The sequence below is a fragment of the Rhinatrema bivittatum genome, chromosome 5 (genome assembly GCF_901001135.1).
Source record: "Rhinatrema bivittatum chromosome 5, aRhiBiv1.1, whole genome shotgun sequence".
In the NCBI taxonomy this organism is placed as follows: domain Eukaryota; kingdom Metazoa; phylum Chordata; class Amphibia; order Gymnophiona; family Rhinatrematidae; genus Rhinatrema; species Rhinatrema bivittatum.
In genome coordinates, this window is record NC_042619.1 from 50,516,276 (window position 1) to 50,538,785 (window position 22,510).

General features: G+C 46.8%; 1 protein-coding gene across 8 annotated transcripts in view; it reads right to left on the reverse strand.

Annotated features, from left to right (window-relative positions):
- SLC36A4 (solute carrier family 36 member 4) overlaps positions 1 to 22,510 on the reverse strand; it is a 155,974-nt gene that overhangs the window by 104,885 nt on the left and 28,579 nt on the right. For all 8 annotated transcript variants that reach the window (XR_003856846.1, XM_029602311.1, XM_029602312.1 and 5 more), the window contains 2 exons: positions 12,201 to 12,296; positions 2,954 to 3,038 (listed from right to left, as the gene is read on the reverse strand). Coding sequence is in view for 7 of the 8 variants with exons in the window: in XM_029602311.1 (XP_029458171.1) it covers positions 2,954 to 3,038; positions 12,201 to 12,296 (181 nt within the window). In the remaining variant the exon portion in view is untranslated. The remainder of the gene's footprint in view (positions 1 to 2,953; positions 3,039 to 12,200; positions 12,297 to 22,510) is intronic.

Consider the following 22,510-nt stretch of genomic DNA (forward strand, 5'->3'; position numbering starts at 1 on the left):
TATAAGGAATATCTATAGTAATGTGGAACTTTGATAATGCACAATATCACAAACTGCTGAGTGCAATGTACTGGAACAATATTGATGTAACTATGGGGTACGGGTATGTTGATTTTTAATGCTCGATGTAGTATGATTGGTGTAAATGGCTTTTTTAGTATGGGTGATGGCCCAATAGCATGTGCAATATATTTGTATAAGATTTAATAAAAACATCTTGAAATGTTAGAAATTGTATTGAGGGTATGCAATGTAGCTAGCGATCTTATTTTATATTTTTTGTGCATATTCCCAAAATTTAGATAGGTGCCAGTGCTGTGTGTTTCGAATTTTTGTTAACACTTCTCACTCTCTCTCGCTCATGGGTTTCACAATCTATACATATATATATATTTGATACATTTGATTACATTGTTTATGGGACTTTATCTCCATCTCTGATCCTGTACTGCCGTTTATCTTTTTAAAAATATTTTATCTTCCTAGTTAGCGTGTTGGAGACACCGAGCTCTGTAGTGCTGGTTTGAAATTCTGCCACGAATCGTGCATGTTCTGCCGTTTGCCTGTAATACATATTTTTGAATGTCCCCTTCTCTGTTTTCTTTAGCTTATTCATTTCTTTTTTTTTCATTTTTCCTTTCATTTGCTAGTGTCTGGGGACGCCGACTGCATTGCCTGTTTTGTTACAATGGCAGAAATTAGATACATTTTCAATAAGCAATTTTTGTTAACACTTCTCACTCTCTCTGTCTCTCTCTCTCATGGGTTTCACAATATATATATATATACGTATATAATGAAAGGAAAAATGAAAAGAAAAGAAAAAATGAATTAAAAAAGTACTTTTGCCAGCTTACTCACATATTTTTACATCTGATAATTATCTAGCATAAGTGATATTAAACATGTTATGGGATAGTACTGACTGGGTGGGAGGAGTTCAGGCTGAAGAACTAGAAAGGTCTTGCTAACCTGGAGAAGAACTGGTGGACTAATTGGTAAACTTGTTAATTTCATATTCTAAAATTGGATGACTTAAGCGACTAAGTCCTTCTTTACTTTCTTGTGTAAAATCTACTTGCGTATATTTTCAAAATAGGTAGGAAAATTATGTATGTTCAATAGGGATGTGCAGTCGTTTTTCCCGAATTAGGCAATGTCAACGAAATTGCCTAATTCGGAATAGTTCGGGAGAACCGAAAAATGATTTAATTTTTCCCAAAATTTCGGAAAAAAATCATTTTTGAGTTAGTGCACGCTAACCCAAGAAATCGGCCCCCCCCCCCCCAAAAAAAAAAGCGAACCGCGGGAAAAACAAAATTCCCACGGGGGGGGGGGGGGGGGGGGGCCCCGAAATGTAGCCCGACATGAAATTTTCACCCGAAGCACTTCTCTAATGTTCAATGCATTAAAATATTCGCTTTCAATGCATTGCATGTACATGTGCATATATACTGCAGGGTAAAGATATGCATATTTTGTAATACAGATGGACTTTAAAATACTACGGTAAAACTACACATGGCCATATATGTATGCATATGCTGCCATGCACAGTTGTTTGAACGTTATCCTCCCTTAATGCGCTTATGCACATAAAACCTATTGACAATTCAACAGCATATATCATAGCAGTTTTCAAAAGCCCACTTATGCGCGTAGAGTGCATTTATGTGAGTAAAACCCAGTTTTATGTGCTCACATCCTTTTGAAAATTACGCCCTATTTATTTATTTATTTATTTTTAGTTTTTATATACCGATGTTCCTGTATAATATACATATCACACCGGTTTACATGGAAATAAAACCGATGCCTCGGAGAGGCAGTTTACATCGAAACATTTTTAACATTTTTAACTAAGATTGTAAGCCTTCTGGAAACAGGGAAAATACCTATAGTACCTGAATAGAATCCACTTTGAAGTGGCTGACCAGTTACCAAAGTTAAACTATCATTTTAAAATTCTCCCCACCATATCATTAGGGCTATAATTCACTTACATACCTTGAGATTGCAAATTTATATTTATGCAGGTTCTAGAGGCTAATTATCAATGGATCTAATTTTGTGAGAATTGAAAGGACATTTGTTCATTAAGCAGCAGCAATAGTGCCATCAGCTAGTTCAACCTGAAACCAGTATATCTAGTTATTGATGGTTCACTAGCCCTGCATCCTGTCTCCAATAGGGGTCCCAGAGTTAACAGACCCAAATGAAAACAGAAGAGGTAATTTAGCAGGAAAACAGAGACAAGTGATCGGAAGACTGATCCAATTACTTTGTGCAACCTTTCAGATAGACACAACACATTTTACCATAAAAACTGTTTCAGCTATTCCTTATACTTAAGCCATCTGAACAAGATGTAGCCTTTGGCGCCCCCTACAGGATACATGTAGGGTCACATAATTTACTTAAACCATAAACGGCACCTAAATCTTCAGCGGTGTAAAAAGTTCAGGTAACAGATTGATACATTTTATGAACATTTTCTAAAATATGAACGGTTCAGTTTAGATTTGCATTTCTCTCTAAACTGTAATAGGATCATAATACATTTCTTATTCAGATTCTGCACTTTTTACATTGACTTCAGCCTAAAAGAAAAGAAAATGCACTGTATAACATGCTAGCACTTTTTTCTATACCCACGAATATTTCCTTTCAGATGGGGCCTGCTGTAGGTATTACCAGTGAATCAGGTTAAGACATGAAAGGAATGTCATACTTAAAACAGCTGCTCATGAAACTGTACGAAATCCAAGAGGCAGCCAAGTGTCTTTCTACACCTATTTTCTATTCTGCAGTCTGGTTCAAAATGTAACTGGTAAGTGCTAGCACAGCTTTCCGGCACACTCTTTACGGTCTTAACTGTAACTTGAAGAAAAACCATGAAGCTACAAGGAGAAATAAATATAATTAAAGATCATAAAAGTTTCTCATTACTCACGTGTTTCAGATTTTCTGCTAAGAACACAAAATATACACTGCAAAATCCCAGTTGTGTTACCACAAGGAAAAAGTCAACGATATACCTAGAACAAAAAAAAAATGTAATAAAAAGGTGAAAGATGCTCGTTTTTGGGTTTGTTTGGTTTTTTTTTTAATGGTAACACATGGTAAACCAGATTTTTCAGTAATACTTATCATTGTGTTTAGAGTCTGCTGAAGTGATGTGGGTCAGACCTACTGAATTCTGGGCCAAATAAGCCATAGAGACCTACAGGAAAATCATCCTAGACTGCTGCAGGCCTGACTTTTGCCTATGTGTCACTCTCTTCCCAATACCTTTCCTTAAAGCAGCGATTCTCAACCGGTGTGTCACGAAACACCAGTGTGTCGCCAAGCACCGGCAGGTGTGTCACGGTTCCCAGTGTCCCACTGCCCCACTTGCGCTTCCCTTCTCCCCAGGGGTGGAGCCAAAGAGCAGAGAGATGCTGCACGCCGTCGCCGGAGGCCAGGCCAGCAGGGCCGAAGAATGGAGAGACCTGTGCGCAGCAGCAGAGGCCAGGCCGGCGGGGCCGAAGAGTGGAGAAACCCTGCGCATCACCAGAGGTCAGGCTGCCAGTGGCTGATAAGCGGAGGCCAGGCTTATTGGGCCAAACAATGAGAAGAGGCTCCATGTGAGCTTGTGTGTGTATGACTGGCAGCTTTGTGTGCCTGTGGTAGAATGGATGCCTGGGTGCATGAGTGGCAGCTTTGTGTGCCTGTGGTAGAATGGATGCCTTGGAGCATGAGTGACAGCTTGTGTGTGTGTGGTACAATAGGTCGTGAGAGGCAGCTTTGTGTGTGTGTGTGTGTGGTAGAATTTGTGCCTGGGTACATGAATGGCAGCTGTGTGTGTGTGTGTGTGTGTGTGTGTGATAGAATGGGTGCCTGAGTACGTGAGTGGCAGCTTTGTGTATGTGTGGTACAAAGGGTGCGTGAGTGGCAGCTTGTGTGTGTGTGGTACAATGGGTACGTGAGTGGCAGCTTTGTGTATGTGTGGTACAATGGGTGCGTGAGTGGCAGCTGTGTGTGTGTGTGCGTGTGTGTGTTACAATGGGTGCATGAGTGGCAGGTGTGTGTGTGTGTGTGTGTGCGTGGTACAATGGGTGCGTGAGTGGCAGCTGGGTGTGTGTGCATGCGTGCGTGGTACAATGGGTGCTTGAGTGGCAGCTGTGTGTGAGTGTGTGTGTGTGTGGTACAATGGGTGCGTGAGTGGCAGCTGTGTGTGATTGTGTGTGTGTGTGGTACAATGAGTGCGTGAGTGGCAGCTGTGTGTGTGTGTGCGTGAGTGGCAGCTGTGTGTGATTGTGTGTGTGTGCGTGCGTGCTACAATGGGTGCGTGAGTGGCAGCTCTGTGTGTGTGTGTGTATGTGTGCGTGGTACAATGGGTGCCTGAGTGGCAGCTGTGTGTGTGTGTGTGTGTGTGCGTGGTACAATGGGTGCCTGAGTGGCAGCTGTGTGTGTGTGTGTGTGTGTGTGTGTGTGTATGTGTGTGGTAGAATGGGTGAGTGAGTGGCAGCTTTGTGTGTGTGTGTGTATGACTGTGTGGTACAATGAGTGCGTGAGTGGCAGCTGTGTGTGTGTGTGTGGTAGAATGGGTGAGTGGCAGCTTTGTGTGTGTGTGTGTGTGTGTGTGTGGTAGAATGGGTAAGTGAGTGGCAGCTTTGTGTGTGTGTGTGGTAGAATGGGTGAGTGAGTGGCAGCTTTGTGTGTGTGTGTGTGTGTGGTAGAATGGGTGAGTGAGTGGCAGCTTTGTGTGTGTGTGTGTGTGTGTGGTAGAATGGGTGAGTGAGTGGCAGCTTTGTGTATGTGTGTGTCTGTGTGTATGTGGTAGAATGGGTGCGTGAGTGGCAGCTGTGTGTGTGTGTGGTATAATGGGTGCGTGAGTGGCAGCTGTGTGTGTGTGTGGTATAATGGGTACATGAGTGGCAGGTGTGTGTGTGGTATAATGGGTACGTGAGTGGCAGGTGTGTGTGTGTGTGGTAGTGGTAGAATGGGTGCTTTCGGAGCAGCCTCAGAGGGAACTTTCCAACCCTCTACCCTATCCTCCCTTCCCCTAACCAACCCACCCCCTATCCCTATTCTAGGCCCCCCCAAAAAAATTATTCTACCTGCTGCGCCTGCCTCTGGCCCCACCCCCGGAGTGCCCCACCCCCTCCCCAAAGCCCCGGGACGTAGACCCGTCCCGAGGCTTTAGGCCCGGCGCGTGTAACCCCATTTACGCGCGTAGGGCTTTTAAAATCTACTCCTCAGGGTATACAGGAAGATGCCTTGGTTTTGTCAGAAGAGTGCTCATATTGCTTGTTTTTAATATGTTTTTTGTTTTTTTTAAACTTTTTTTGGGCCTGATCCAAGTCCTTTGGAGCGAAGGATTTTTTTTTTTTTTTATTATGAACGTTTCATTTTTTGTTATTGTTTTGTTTGTTTAATAACTCCAGATATAAGCTGCGGTCTTTGGACAGAGCTTTGTTTATACTACTACAGCTGGAAAGTTTGGTGGAATGCGAAAATGTAATATGTGATGTCTGGAGCTGTAGTGAGTAGATTAGAAGAGTGGGGAGGGGGCAAATGTATGGGGGGCGGAGAGGGAATGGGATTGGGAGTTAGCTTAGTTTTGAGGTTTAAGTGTTGGGGAGAGGGAAAGGGTTGTGGGGGGATTATTAGGGATAGTATTTGAAAGGTTAAAGGGGAGGTTGGTGTTAGGATGGTTTGGGTTGTGATTCAACAGGATATCAGAAAATAGAATTGTGAAAGTGTAGACACAAATGGAAATCCCACCCCGGACTCCTACCCAATCCCTCCCCCTTTTAAAAATTTGCGTCACACCATGCATTATGGTGCTTATCGCATGTGTTAAGGCATTTGATAAATGACCCTGTTAATTTGTAAGGGATGATTTTGATAAAATAACTATGGAAGTCAGTCTGTTATATTCCGTCAAATGTTCTGTGTTTTAGATGGAATGTATCTTTTGGCTCTGATAAATTATCTTTATAGAACAAGTCTATAAGACTACAGAATATTGAAAGCCTACTACTGAATCCAGAAGAGATGATTGGTGGGTATTCTTGATTAATGGTTAAAAAAAAAAAAAAAAAAAAAAAGGTAAAGATAGGCCAAGCAAAACTCCATCCTATGAATACTCTTGTGGGTGGGATCCATTTGACTGTGACCACAGGTCCCATTAATAATGTACTAAAAAACTTACAAGGTTATTGCATGCGATATTAATGGTATCACATGGTGTGAATGCTAATTTTTTGAAGGGGCAAGACTGGGGAGGGGTTTGAGTGGGATTAATGAAATTGAGGGACAATATCGCACGTTTTTAACTCTGGAAATAACTAAACCTTGATGGACTCTAAAACAGGGTATTATCAAGATAGTGCGAGAAAACATTGTAGAAATCTCATCTCTGGGAGATTTTCCTCATTCCAAATGATGTCAAATCTTCACTGAGGTGTACTGTGCTGTTCATACGTCTCACTCCGCATGTCGAACTGATTAAAAAGTTGACTACTATAAAGGCCTTATAAAGAGTCTCTCTCGGCACGCTGTGAAACCTTTAACGCACCCCACAATACACTACCTATGCGAAGTGCTAACATAGTGCGTGGTGCAGCAATTCTAAAATTACCATAAATACACCCCTTATCGCGGACATTATCCATGCAAAATTATAGCATTTTGATGAATCTAGGAGCGAGTCAGAAACAGCAAAGTCTCTTTATTTATTTGTTTTTATATACAGACATTCGATATGGCATTTCACATCTGTTTACAGAGTAACTTATCATTCTTTACATAACTTATTTAACAGTTTGGAACTCTCGTTTGATATACAAAGCACATGAGATGATGAGATAGGAGTGTCTTATTTTTCTTTAAAGGGCAGCTAGCAAACACTTGACAGTTTAAACACTTGAATAGGGACTCAGTAACTAAAGTTATGTAAAGGACCGGGGGGGGGGGGGGGGGAGTTGTTTGGGGGATTAGCTCAGAGGGGTTATAAATGGGCGGTGAAGAACGGAGTGTGTTAACCAAGGATGTGGGGTGGGGTGGAGTGAGTTCATAGTGATCGGGAGTGTCATTAACTCGCTGGCTGGAAGGCTTGCTGGAATAGCCATGTTTTTAGGATCTTCTTGAAAGTCTGGGTTGAAGGTTCCGTTCTGAGTTGTGTGGGTAGTTTATTCCATAGTGAGGGGCCTGCAATTGAGATGGCGCGTTCTCTTATTGTGGTAGAGTGAGCCTGTTTTGTAGAGGGAATCATTAGCAGTCCGATGTTCCTGGATCGGAGGTCTCCTTGCAAATCATGTGGGTGGAGAGTGTCCTTCATCCAGTCAATCTTTTCATTGTTGATGGTCTTATGCATGAGGGTTAGGATTTTGTATTGGGGAGCCAGTGGAGGTCTTTAAGAATGGGTGTGATGTGGGCGGAGCATTTGCTGTTTGTGAGAGATCTGGCTGCTGCATTTTGCAGTAGTTGCAGAGGTTTGAGAGTGGACACTGGGCGCCCGAGTAGAAAGGAATTGCAATAGTCTAGCTCAGTGGTTCTCAACCTTTTTCCCACCTGACAGATCACGCTCACATGTGACACATTGCTCATTACAATGTTCGACGGAAATAAAAAATAAAGGCCCAGTATTATTTTTATTGTTAAGAATGACACAAGAAAAAAAGATTCATATTCTGTCTGAACAGAAATTGCATAAACAGTAAACATCCCACACCAAAACAGCACCAATTTCCATCCCTTAACAGTAAACACTTTACCTAAGAAAAGGCAACACTGAAAATATTATACCAGGCCTTAAGACACCAATACATCTCCTATTAGGAAAACGGACCAAGTCAGGCTGCTATAGAGCCCTACATAGAAGCTACACGCCAGCAAAGAACCTCACCTGAATCACATGTGCTGACCCTCACCTAACAAAGAATAAAGAGATTAAAATGCATAACTAGAAGCATGCAGACAAAAATTGGAAACCGCAGCAAGCCAGAGTTTCTGTTTGCAGTGCAACAAAGGAAAAAAAAGAACCATCACCCATCCTTATAAAACAAATCAAGAAATATAAAATCAGTAGCAGTAAAACCATACTAACAAAAAGATTATTTCAAAACAGCGGATGAATGAAATATCCAATAATTTAAAACTCATAAAAAATTTCTAGATGCCAATAAAATATTTCAAAACAGCAGACACAAACACCCAGTAATGAAAAATAATAAGGATACAAACAATTTTTTGCTCTGCATACCTAGGATCGTTTGATATCCAGGTGCCCTGAGATTGTTTTGAAATAGGAGGAAGGATGGTTTGCTTGCAACTTTCTCTCTCTCTCACACTGGCTCTCAATCACTCACATATACACGTGCTTTTTCTCTCTCACTTATATAGGTTCTTAATTACACATTTACACACATGCTGTCTATCTTTTCAGGCTTACAATCACACACATACATGCTGTCTTTCTCCCACGCACAGACTCTCATTCACATGCTTACAAACATGCTCTCTCTTTCTCTCATTTACACACATGCTCTCAATCACATACTCACATGCTCCCCCTCACCTAAACCAGCTCTCAATCACCCACAGACACATATACTCTCTCACATGCTCCCTCACCTAAACCAGCTCTCAATCACCCACAGACACATATACTCTCTCACATGCTCCCTCACCTAAACCAGCTCTCAATCACACACATACTCTCTTTCACATGTATAGGTTCTCAATCATTCACATACATGCTTCTCTCACTCAATCTCACACACACACACACACACACACAGGATCTCAAACACACATGCTTGCTCATTCACTCACTCTCCCCCTCCCCCGAACTAGCGGCAGCAGCAGCCTCCTCCACTTCTAACCCTAAAGGCAGCAGCAACCTACTTCATTTTCAGCCCTCATGGAGAAAGGAGTCCCATCGGCCACGGGGGTTAAGAACATAAGAAATTGCCATCAAGCCCAGCATCCTGTTTACAACAGAGTCCAAACCAGGCCACAAGAACCTGGCAATTACCCAAGCACTAAGAAGATTCCATGCTACTGATGCAATTAATAGCAGTGGCTATTCCCTAATTAAACTTGATTAATAGCAGTTAATGGAGTTCTCCTCCAAGAACTTATCCAAACCTTTTTTGAACCCAGCTAAACTAACTGCACTAACCACATCATCTGGCAACAAATTCCAGAGCTTTATTGTGCGTTGAGTGAAAAAGAAATTTCTCCGATTAGTCTTAAATATGCTACTTGCTAACTTCATGGAATGCCCCCTAGTCCTTCTATTATTCAAAAGTGTAAATAACCGATTCACATCTACTCGTTCAAGACCTCTCATGATCTTAAAGACTTCTATCATATCCACCCTCAGCCATCTCTTCTCCAAGCTGAACAGCCCTAACCTCTTCAGCCTTTCCTCATAGGGGAGCTGTTCCATCCCCTTTATCATTTTGGTTGCCCTTCTCTGTACCTTCTCCATCGCAACTATATCTTTTTTGAGATGCGGTGACCAGAACTGTACACATAATTCAAGGTGCGGTCTCACCATGGAGCAATATAGAGGCATTATGACATTTTCTGTTTTATTAACCATTCCCTTCCTAATAATTTCTAACATTGTTTGCTTTTTGGACTGCTGCAGCACACTGAGCCGACAATTTTAAAGTATTATCCACTATGATGCCTAGATCTTTTTCCTGGGTGATAGCTCCTAATATGGAACCTAACATCGTGTAACTACAGCAAGGGTTATTTTTCCCTATATGCAACACCTTGCACTTGTCCACATTCAATTTCATCTGCAATTTGGATGCCCAATCTTCCAGTCTTCCAAGGTCCTCCTGCAATTTATCACAATCCGCTTGTGATTTAACTACTCTGAATAATTTTGTATCATCCGCAAATTTGATAACCTCACTCATCATATTCCTTTCCAGATCATTTATATATATATTGAAAAGCACCGGTCCAAGTACAGATCCCTGAAGCACTCCACTGTTTACCCTTTTCCACTGAGAAAATTGACCATTTAATCCTACTCTCTGTTTCCTGTCTTTTAACCAGTTTGTAATCCACGAAAGGACATTGCCTCCTATCCCATGACTTTTTAGTTTTCTTAGAAGCCTCTCTGAAGCGTTGTTTTTCTCCGAGCCGCGCAGCTCATTCCTCAGACTGCGCCTCTCTTCTTTTCTTCGGGCAGACGCTGCCTGCACTAGCATGGTCTTCTTCCCACGTTCGCTCCCGCTGCTCACCACTTCCTCTTCCAGGCCGTTGGGGGGGGAAGAAGAGAGCATGTCGGTGCCGCTGACTCCAGCTGTCCTGCCTCGTTCCGCCCAGGTTATCAGCATTTTAAGCCTGGGCGGAGGACCTATTTTGCTCGGGAGGGGGAGCAGCTGGGTTAGCGGGGGAACGGGAAGTGTGGCGACACACCTGCATGTTCTTGGTGACACACTGGTGTGTCGCGACACACCGGTTGAGAACCATTGGTCTAGCTGGGAGAATAAGAGCGCCTGGAGCACTGTCCAGTAGTCATGGTTGAAGAGGAGAGGTTTGAGTTTTTTTGAGGACCTGTATTATATCTTTAAGCTACACCATGTGTGATCCTGATCCAGTAAGTGCTGCCCAAGGGTGACTATTTAATTTAAGGGTGGAGTTTAACATGTCAGATCATTATTATTGAAACATTTCTACTTTTCGAGGGTAAGTTTAGATATGTACAGTTAGGGCTATGACAGCATATAGCCTGTACGTGCTGATGTTTAGCTAGCAGTTTCAAAGCAAACTTATAAACATATGTTTTCTTTGAACATTCTCAGGTAATTGGGCCAGTCTGCATACAGATTAGTTATCTCCTGTAGCTTAACCTACGTACACACTTTTTAAAATCGAAAAAGTAGGCGCATAATTTCCAGCTCTGCCCCCCAGTTCTCCCTTCCTCCACGCCCAAAGAAAGCCTCTCTGCATTTCACATAAAAAAATGCCCAAAACTGAGTTTTGCTCGTACTTATTCTCACACTGAGCCCCAGACTATTTTATAATAGCCCTTTACATGTGTAAAACTAGGATTTATAAGCGTAAATGGCTTTGGAAATTACCCCCTTTATATATATATATATCTGAAACCAGAGCATTGAAGTATAAGGTTGTAACCGAGCACGGTCATTCATTTTCTATATTATTCCTCTGCAAATAAATGACATTGTAATATGGAAAATAACTGGATCCTGGGTCAGATGTACAAAAGGCATTTTCCTATGTTGTACCTATGTTAAAAATGCTTCATAAATAGGGCCCTAATTTTAACAACTACATTTTAAAAAGTAGTTAAGGATTTTTAAACACACAGGATTTGGACTTCATATGTACTGTGGGGTTCATATTCAGTCACTGTGTGGCTTGGCTAGTTAGCCGGATTAATCTATCCAGCTAATTTAGCCTATATATTCAGCAGCATGAGCGTATGTATTTAACCTTCCATTTACCTTACGCACATACGGGCGGATTTTAAAAGCCCTGCTCGCGTAAATCCGCCTGGATTTATGCGAGCAGGGCCTTGCGAGCCGGCGCGCCTATTTTCCATAGACCGCCGGCACGCGCAGAGCCCCAGGACGTGCGTAGGTCCCGGGGTTTTTTGAAGGGGGCGTGGCGCTGGCCCGGGGGCATGGTACAGGCCTCCGGACCAGCCCCCGGGCCGGAAGACGGCGCGCCAGCAGTCCGCTGGCGCGCGTAGATTTACGTCTGCTTCTCGCAGGCATAAATCTAGGGACAAAGGTAAGGGGAGGGCGAAAGGAAGTTCCCTCCGAGGCTGCTCTGATTTCGGAGCAGCCTCGGAGGGAACGGAGGCAGGCTGCACGGCTCGGCGCGCGCAGGCTGCCCAAAATCGGCAGCCTTGCGCGCGCCGATCCAGGATTTTAGAGGATACTCACGGCTCTGCGCGTATCTTATAAAATCCAGTGTACTTTTGTTTGCGCCTGCTGCGCAAACAAAAGTATGCGATCGCGCTTTTTAAAAAAATCTACCCCATAATCTTACATTGCATTCAGGATATTTGCTTAAGAAAACTAGTTTTACAATATAAAAGCCTACAACTTTAGTACTGAAGTACCTTCAGCCAAGATAAAATGTACCGAAGTGGCAATCCAAAACTAGTAAACAACTTTATTTTTTACGGTGAAAATGTCGCTAAACAAACTTACCTTCCCCAAGCAGCTCGTTGTTGGAGGCAGGTCAACGGCCCTATTTGCATAGCAAGGCTAACAGTGTCACTATAACCTAATGTAGGCTTTTTAAACCTGTAAAATAAAAGGGGGGAAATCAAATAACTTAAAGGAAAATATACAGCACTTACTACAGCAGATACATTAAAACAGAGGGGTAAATATTTAAAAAAATGTAAGATGGAGACCTTGTCGAGCTAAAGTCAGCAGGATAAAGGTTGGGGAATATTCCCCAAATCGCCAGATAACTGTGGATCCTAACCAGCTGTAATCGGCTATAATAAAAAAATATAGCCAGTTAAGTAGCAATCAAAACTTTAAAAAAAAAAAAAAAAAAAAGAACCAAGAAGGCCTACCAAGCTAATCTATCACCCCACTCCAGTGAAACAAATGTAGGGCATTTACCCAAATCCCCTCTCCCCCTCCGAGCTCCACAAAGAATACAAAAGTTATAGCCCGGAACGCCTCCTCTCTCCCCCTCCACCCGCTCACTTTCTCCTGACACCCACCCCGAACCCTTATCACCACCAGAAGCTCAATACAATCGTTGAGCTCTCAGGGCATCCAGCGTTGCTTTGATAGATTTATCCGGCTGGCTCAACTCCATCCCAGATCGCCCCCAAACACCTCCCACTTATCCGCAAACATTTTATCCAAATAAGTGCAATGGATATTCAAAACAGCATTTATCTGGATAATTCAAAAGTTATTGGCCTTTCAATATTGACCTCTTGCTGTTTGATTGTTTACCTGTATCTATATTAATTTATAAAGGAAAAACTATTTAAGAGCTATAAGAGACACTAAAATTATATCAAAGTAAATGAAGACAACAATAACAAAAAAGATTTCTTACGCTGTTAAAGACAGATAGTAAGGGGCTATGAATTAGGACTATCTGTACTGTTAACATCGGCATAACATCAGTGATCCATCTGGAACTAACTACAATATGTAGAAAACTAATAAAAATGCAGAACACAGCAGCGTGACCAACTGGCATTAAAGACTATGTGGCTTTGGTAATACTGCTGCATTTTGAAGCTCAAGTGACAGGGACAGTTAGAACAGGAGCCCCCTCCCTCCCCCACTCTCGACCAACATAAAAGACCATCTCAGTATGCGTCCCCCCTACTGGTAGCCCCTTGCTCCGCAACATAATCAGGGACTCGGTGCTTTGGTGAGTGGGTCAGAGTTTCAGTGGCACCATTCTGAATTTGGAGCCATTGCCAACAGAAATGAAATCAGCTCCCTCCTGCCAGTGAAGATTACGCAGATTTTTGAAAGGCTAAGTGGGGTCCCAAAGGTCATTTCTATGTCATAATGGGGGCAGGGCTTGGAAGGCCTCATGAGTGATCAGACTGAAGGGAATGCAGAGGGTTCAGCCATGGAAGGCTTTCTTAATGTTTCAGGGGGAAGGAGAGTAGCAAAGAGAAGTTTGGGCCCAGGATGACCATATTAATTTAACAACTTTAGAGGACTGCATTAACTACACCTCCTGAATGAGTGGTTATGTGGAGAGCATTAAGCTTCATAGGTGTTAACACTGGATGATGCATCTGGATTTAACACCTAATGAAGCTAAATAGCATTCTTAGTTCCTCTGCATGGAGTAACATTAACATGCATACAAACAGCACTCGATTTATATGGGCATCAACTAATGTGCATGTAACACAGGCATTAACAGATAACACTCTTTTAATGCATAGACTCCTACATATCTTAGCAAATGTAAACAAGAAAATGACGGATTGTTGTATGTAATCAATGAAGCCAAGGGTGCAAATTTCACAAAGCATGCATTGTTTAACACTTGAGTAAACTGAACAGAAAATGTAAATGTAACCGTAGGATGTAGCATGTAGTCCTGCCTGTCACATCAACAGATTTGTAAATGGAATGGATCAGATGATTCTCACATTTCTCTACTGCTCAATAGAAGTCCGCCTGTTCTGGTCTGATGAGTCCATCAACGGTTTAAACTTTTGCATGCATTCATGCAAATACTACATCATGTACAACTGGACAACCACAATCTGTGTGCTCAGCATGAATCCATGAAAGGCCTTTTTCCCCAAATGCATCCAACGTTTTTGGTTCCTTCCCAGCAGGCATGTTATAAAAAAGTGTTCAGAAGTGCACTTAGCATGTTTCAATGCCAACTCCGCCACTATGAAGTGTTGAGGAAGTTGAACCAATCCAAACCCTGGGGAGGATGGATCATATAATTTAGGTCTAACTTTCGGGCTACAGTAAGGCTTGATATCGGCATCTACCAGTTCCTCATCTAAAGGTCCTTTAGGAGTTTGTGAACCAAAATAGTGACAGAGTGTGCTGGAATTGAAGAAACCAAAGAAGCCTTAAGACATCTGTTCTCAAGTCCTTTTCCTTCCTGACACCGTTGGACTACGTCTTTGCCAATTTATACAAAAACTCCGAGTAGCAGATAATCTTCCAGAGGAGAAGAATGCCGAGGTAAGCCAGCAAGGGGATCGGAAGTAATCCCCTGGAAGTTTCCTCCTCCCCTGACCATGGAGGAATGCTGAACCAAGACCACAATGATAAGGTGACTGAGAACGAGATCTCCACTGGTCTGAGGGTGAAATATTTGCCAGAACTCAAAATGAACTGAAGCTATTTTTTCCCTTCTGATTCGTGAAGGGGCAATTCTGGAAGAGGAAAATCCACCACCTTATCGTGAGGACTTACTCCCAACACTGGAAGCTCATGAGGAGAGGCACACACCAGTGTGGGACTATGAGGGAAAAAGTCTTCCATCTTGGACAGGAGAGGTTCTAATCTTCCTCACCTGTCTTCAGGACTTAAGGAGGCAAATAAATTCTTCACTAGTTCTGACAGCTGGGCTCTCACTGGCGGGGGGATCCTCTGTGCCAGAGTTGGAGGAGACACATCTTCAAAAACCCAGTTTACCGATAGCCTTTAGCCAAAATGAGCTAAAGCGAAAAAGGTAGTTGTATCTGCTGCATAGGCAGCTAGTTCCAAAACACTCCACACTAGTTGCGTTAACAACTTCCATCGAATAGCACAAAGCTGACTTAGGGAATAGCCACTGTTTATTAATCGACATTAGTAGCATGGGATCTATTTAACGTTTGAGTATTTGCTAGGTACTGTTGGACACAGGATGCTGGGCTTGATGGGTCCTCGGTCTGAGCCAGTATGGCATGTTCTTATGTTCTAACTGGAGGCATCATAGTCAGGGCCCAGGCAGCAAAAGCAGACAAAGTGGTATCTGTTATGAATATTTGGCACCCACAAATACAGACCTTGAAACTGTTGACCATGGTCTTCTTCACCTTCGGCTTTTCCATACTTTCTTATTTTTTATAGAATTTAAAAATTGTTTGAAGGGCAGATGAAGCAGCAGCAAAAAACAGAAGCAACACACCCAGATAAGGATCACTAAAAAGCCAAAAATCAAAAAATATTGAGAAACTGGGGGGCATCCATGCAGTAGCACAGACAAAGAAAGACTAAGGAGCTCACAAGACAGAATGTGGGGCAGAACTCCCATGAATGCTCAGTAAAGTATTTACTAAGCTCTGACAGCTGTGTATAGTTGGTGCCACTGAATGATGTCACCCACATGTTATGGCTAATTCATGCCTACCTGTCGACAGAGAAAGGAAGTTCTTGAACTGTAAGAAATTTCATTTTATAAAATCAGATAAAATGCAGTCCACGTTCATATAAAGAGAGCGAAACGTCTACAACTTTCTTGAGGTAGATAATTGTTATTATAGCAGCATAAAATATACAATGGTTTTATATATGATAGATATTGTTTTAAATCTGTGGTTTAACAGAGTTAATTACTCTTGTTACAAAGGTTATGAAAAGACCTCAAGTCTAGCCTTAACCAATTGCACATTTCAAACACATTGCCAATTAACTACCCAGCTTAAAAAGGAAAATTATTACTTACCTGCTAATTTTCGTTCCTGTAGTACCATGGATCAGTCCAGACCGTGGGTTATGTCCCCAATCCAGCAGATGGAGTCAGCCAAAGCTTTGAGGGGGCGTCACCATAAGTAGAACTACCCCCTCTGCAGGAGTTCAGTATCGAGTATATCAAAGCCCGAGTAGAAAAACCGAACCCCCTCATTGAATCAAGTTTATAGAAATCGGCAACAAACAGCCGTGTAACCGTAGTAACAAACGAACAGTGAGCGTCCTACAACGTGTAGGAGGCTGCAAAGACAGTAAGTCAACTTGTGAGGAGCTGGGACAACAGTGAAAAACTGAAAGTGGTGAAGGACAGATACCATTACCGTTCCCTCGAGTAAGGTGGAGCAGGATTAGAACCCAAATGTGGTGGGCGTCTGGACTGATCCATGGTACTACAGGAATAATTTTCCTTTCCCTGTACGTACCTGGATCAGTCCAGACCGTGGGATGTACCCAAGCTTCCCTAAATCGGGTGGGGTCCTGTGAGGCCTGCTCGGAGAACCTGCTCACCAAAATGTCCCGTGGCTGAAGAGGCGAGGTGTAAGCGATAATGCCTCGCAAACGTGTGCAACGACTTCCAGGTAGCCGCCCTACAGATCTCCTGGGGAGAGACCGAGCGAACCTCCGCCCAGGAGGCCGCCTGAGAACGTGTAGAATGCGCTACAATGCCGGGCGGAGGCGTCCGCCCCGCCCCAACGTAGGAAGCGGCAATACTCGCCTTCAGCCATCTCGCGATGGTCGTCTTGGAGGCCTGGGAACCTTTCTTCGGACCGGACCAAAGGACAAACAGATGGTCGGAAGTCCGGAACTCGTTGGTAGCCTCCAGATAGAAACGCAGCGTGCGTTGGACATCCAAGAGTCGGAGAGACTTCGGCTCGGAGGAGGAGAAGGACGGCAACTCCACCATCTGGTTCACATGAAAAGCAGAAACCACCTTTGGTAGGAAGGAAGGGACGGTGCGGATCGAAACTCCAGAGTCGGAGAAGCGAAGGTAGGGCTCCCTGCACGACAGAGCCTGTAGCTCCGATATACGACGAGCGGAACAGATTGCCACCAGGAATACCGCCTTGAGGGTGAGATCCTTAAGTGTCGAGCTGCGCAAAGGCTCGAACGGAGGCCCCGACAGGGTGCGAAGCACCAAGTTGAGACTCCAGGAGGGACAAGGATCCCGTAGCGGAGGCCGTAGATGTTTGACACCCTTGAGGAAACGAGCAATGTCCGTGTGCCGCAAGAGAGATCCCCCATCACGCAACAGCGAACCGAGGGCGGCCACTTGAACTCCCAACGAGTTATAGGCTAGCCCCTTGTCCACCCCGGCTTGTAGGAACTGAAGGATCTGAGGGACCAAAGCCATTGTGGGACTGGTGTCCTGGCTGGCACACCACAGTTCGAACACCTTCCAGACTCGAACGTAGGCCACAGACGTGGACGTCTTGCGCGCCCGCAGCAGTGTGGATATTACTGCCTCCGAGTACCCCCTGCGCCGGAGGCGTCGCCTCTCAAAAGCCAGGCCGCAAGACAGAAGAGTTCTGCCTGCTCGAAAAATACCGGGCCCTGGTGTAAGAGGAAGGGGAGGTGCCCCAGCCTGATCGGGCCGTCGACCACCAGCTGCAGCAGATCCGCGAACCAGGGTCGCCTGGGCCATTCCGGGGCGACGAAAATCACAGCCCCCTGATGTCCTTCTATTCTGCGGAGCATCCGTCCCACTAGGGGCCACTGTGGAAATGCGTAGAGCAGCAGATGTGCCGGCCATGGGAGCGCCAGGGCGTCCACCCCCTCCGCACCGCGTTCTCTTCGCCGACTGAAGAAGCGGGGAGCCTTGGCGTTTAGAGCGGATGCCATCAGGTCTAGGTGGGGGGCCCCCCACCGATGGACGAGGAGTTGCATCGCCTCGTCAGACAGAGACCACTCCCCGGGATCCAGGAGCTGGCGACTGAGGAAGTCCGCTTGAACATTGTCCACTCCGGCGATGTGTGACGCTGCTAGCCGGACGAGATGACGCTCCGCCCATTGCATGAGCAGCGCTGCTTCCAGCGCGACCTGTGGACTGCGCGTGCCTCCTTGGTGATTGATGTAGGCCACGGTGGTCGCGTTGTCCGATAGCACTCTGACTTCCCGGTTTCGAAGGAGCGGGAGAAAATGCCGCAGGGCGAGTCTGACCGCCCTGGTCTCCAGACGGTTGATGGACCATGTCGCCTCCACCGCAGACCACGTTCCTTGCGTGGCGCTGCGATCGCAGACCGCGCCCCAGCCCGCTAGACTGGCATCGGTGGTTACCACCACCCAATCCGGTAAGTCGAGGGACACGCCTCGGGCTAGATTCGCCGGATCCAACCACCAGCCCAGACTGTCCCTGGCCTTCTGAGGGAGCGGGAGGACCATCTGGTAGTCCTGCGAGACCGGCTTCCAACGGGAGAGGAGCGCCCACTGTAAGGGCCGGAAGTGCGCAAACACCCAGGGGACCATGTCGATGGTGGATCCCATCACCCCCAGGAGCTGCAGGTAGTCCCAGGAGGTGGGCTCCGGTAACGCAGAGAATCGTAGTATGTGATCCCGCAAAGAGAGCGCCTTGTCCTGCCGCAGGAAGACCTTGCCCAGTCGGGTGTCGAAGGTCGCCCCCAAGAAGTCCAAACGCTGTGAGGGCACGAGGGAGCTCTTGGAAAAGTTCACTACCCATCCCAGGGAGCGCAGGAACTGTAACACCCTGGACACCGCTGCTTGGCCTTGGGCGAACGACTTCGCGCAAATGAGCCAATCGTCTAGATAGGGATGAACCAGGATGCCCTCCCTCCGGAGAGCCGCAGCCACGACTATCATGATCTTGGTGAAGGTGCGTGGTGCCGTCGCCAGCCCGAACGGCAGAGCTATGAACTGGAAGTGCTGGTCCAGGATCTTGAATCGCAGGAGACGATGATGATCCGGGCGGATGGGTATGTGTAAGTAAGCCTCCGTGAGGTCCAGGGAGGCGAGGAACTCCCCCCGATGCACCGCTGCGATCCCCGACCGCGGCGTTTCCATGCGAAAACGGAGCACTCGGAGGGACTTGTTGACCTCCTTGAGGTCCAGAATGGGCCGAAACGATCCGTCCTTCTTTGGCACAACGAAGTAGATGGAATAGTGGCCCAAGCCCACCTCTCCGAAGGGCACGGGCGCAATAGCGCCTATCTCCTGAAGCCTGTCCAGCGTTGACTGCACCGCTCGCCGCTTGAGAGCCGAGCCACAGGGGGAAAATATGAAACGACTCTTCGGTGGTCGGACACATTCCAATGCGTAGCCGTGCTGTACGGTGTCCAAGACCCACTGGTCTGAGGTAATCCGCGCCCACTCCCTGTAGAAGAACTTCAGCCGCCCCCCGATCCTGGGGACGGCGGAGTGGGCGAACCTGGATTCATTGCGAGGACTTGGGGGAGTGGTTTCCTGCCCCGGGAGCGGGGCGCGCGGGTCTGCGGCCGCGAAAGGAGCGCGACCAGGGCTGGGCGTTACAGGACCTGTAGGTCCTGTAACGCCGTTGTGCTCTGGCTCTAGTCCGGGACGAAGCAAACGCCCGGGAAGGGCGATATCTATCCTCCGGAAGGCGGTGAACCGCATTTTCCCCCAGAGACTTGATGAGCTGATCCAGATCCTCCCCAAAGAGGAACTTACCCCTGAAAGGCAGGGAGCCCAGACTCGATTTGGAAGACGTATCTGCCGCCCAGTTGCGAAGCCACAGCAGCCGTCTGGCCGCCGCCACCGAGACCATAGACCTTGCCAGGACGCGAAACAGGTCATACGAGGCATCCGCCCCGTACGCCACTGCAGCCTCTAATCTGTCCGCCAGGGCGGCCTCCGCCGCAGGCAGATCCTGGGAGGTGAGAAGTTGTTGAACCCACAAGAGGCTTGCCCGCTGGGCAAGGGAACTGCACATCGCTGCTCTCATACCCAGCGCGGAGACCTCGAAGACTCTCTTCAGGAAGATCTCCAATTTGCGATCTTGCATATCCCGCAAGGCCGTGCCTCCTGTCACCGGTATTGTCGTCCTCTTCGTAACCGCCGAGACTGCGGAGTCAACTCTCGGGACCTTGATGAGATCCAGGAAATCTTGCGGTAGCAGGTACAGCCGTTCCATGGCCCGACCCACGTTCAGCGAAGCTTCAGGAGTATCCCATTCCCTTGTGAGGAGCTGCAGGAACGATTCGTGAATGGGAAAAGCCCGTGCTCTCGGGCGCAGGGCTGCCAGGACCGGATCTCCTTTCTTCGAGGATGTGACCACCGCAGGCGCAACTGGAGCGGGTGGGTCCGGCGGTGGATCCAGATCCAGTTCCTGAATGATGCGTGGTATGAGCTCGTCCAGCTCTTCCCTCTGGAAGAGGCGCAGCGTACGCGGATCGTCCCCCTCCATCGTGGCGTCCCCCTGTCCCAGATCCGTAAAGTCAGGGTCAAGGTCCACTGGGTCCGTCGCTGCTCCCACCGCCCCTGGCGAAGTCCGGGCACGGGCGAGAACACGAGGGGCCCCCGCTCCCGCCGCAACGGGGGGGGCCTGAGCCGAAGGCGAGGTCCGGCATAGCTTGGCAGGGGGGGTTCCACCGGCGCATCCAGACCCTGCAGGTATGCCGTGTACATAAGCAGGACAAACTCCGGGGAAAACCCCGGTCTCGCCGAGGGGGCTCTGGAGGGAGGCACATCCGTGGTCTTGCTCCGGCAGCAAGGTCGGGGGCGAATCCGGCTCCGACTCTCTGCCATTCAGCCTCTCCTGAGGTTCCTCGGGGCGCCGGGTGTTCAAGATGGCCGCCGTTCCCGCCAGGACTGGGGGAGGGGCCCGCCCACGGCGTCCGGGCAGAGGAGCGAGGAAAGAAAAATCGGCGACGGGCTGTGAGGTGCCTTCCCCCCCGGGAAGGCACCGGGCACAAATGCCCTCACGGGAAATGCGGGACCCCGGTTCGCCGCAGGCCGCACAGCGCATCGGCCGCGGCATCGGGACGACGTGAAAAACCGCGAAAAAATGAATCGCAAAACAAAAATCAAAAAAGTAAGCCTCGGGGTCCCGCGAGCCGAAACGCCTCCGCCGCGGGGGGCCCGATGGCCTGCACTGCCCGCCGACGAACAAAAATGCCGCGGGGGGGCCCTCCTGGCCGCACTACCCGCCGTAAAAATGCCTGCCTGCCTGCCTTCCCGAGCAGCCCACGAGGCGCTCCAAGATGGCCGCGGTCAGTATCGCAAGCGCGGAGAGGCCGGCACTACCGGCATCCGCGAGGCACCAGAAGTGTTTGGGGAGCTGAAAAGAAAAAAGAACCACAACAAACTTCAAGCTGTAGGACTTACCCCGTCCGTAGAACAGAAAAAGGAAAGGACACACACAGAGGGTAAGCCACGCCTCCCCAAAATTGAACCCCTTAATTACTTATTTTTATTTTTTTTTTTTTTAAAGAAAACTTGATTCAAAACAAATAGGCAGTAGCCCAAGCAAACAAGACAAAAGTAAAGTCAGAAGCAGAGACTGAATTGGGAGCACGCCAAATTCCCTACTCGCATCTGCTGGAGTCAGAAGATACTGAACTCCTGCAGAGGGGGTAGTTCTACTTATGGTGACACCCCCTCAAAGCTTTGGCTGACTCCATCTGCTGGATTGGGGACATAACCCACGGTCTGGACTGATCCAGGTACGTACAGGGAAGTAGTAATTTAGCCAGTTAATCTTATGCAGATCAGAAGTGCTTGAAGACATCTCAGGCTCTCTCACTCTTCACTGCAATTAGGCTGTCTGTCTCAAAAGGTCTGGTCAGGGTCCTGTCTCTGGGCACAGATGGTAGCCAGCTGGAACTCCGGGCGGGCAAACATGTTAACAACACAAACTCAGAGCAGCGAACCCAGAGTATTTACAAAAAAGTCTGTAAGTTAACTGCAGGCAGGAGGCACGTATGAAAGTTAGCTCGGCTTGCAAAGTCACATGCATAGATGATTACGCAGGTATTCCGAAGTTAATGGAGCAGGGCTGGGCTGAGTGGGCAGCTCAGTCAAAAGCTTAGGCTGGAAGCTTCATTAAAAGTCTCATAAGAAGTCCAAAATTCTGAAGTCAAAAGGGACTATTTCTTGGTATTCAACCACCTTTAAGGCTTCTTCCTCTCTCTCATCAGGACTTCATGCATAGGATCCAAAACTTGATACTGTTATGGTTTTGAGGTGTTTGGGTGGATTCTTGGGAACTATGGCAGATGACCACGCCCACGGGGAGGAGCCCTGTGGGGAGCCACAGTACTGGGCTAGACTCAGGACGCACAAACACAGAGTTTTGTCTTTTATTGTACAGCTGATGTATACCACAAGAGGTAGCAGTCCAGGGA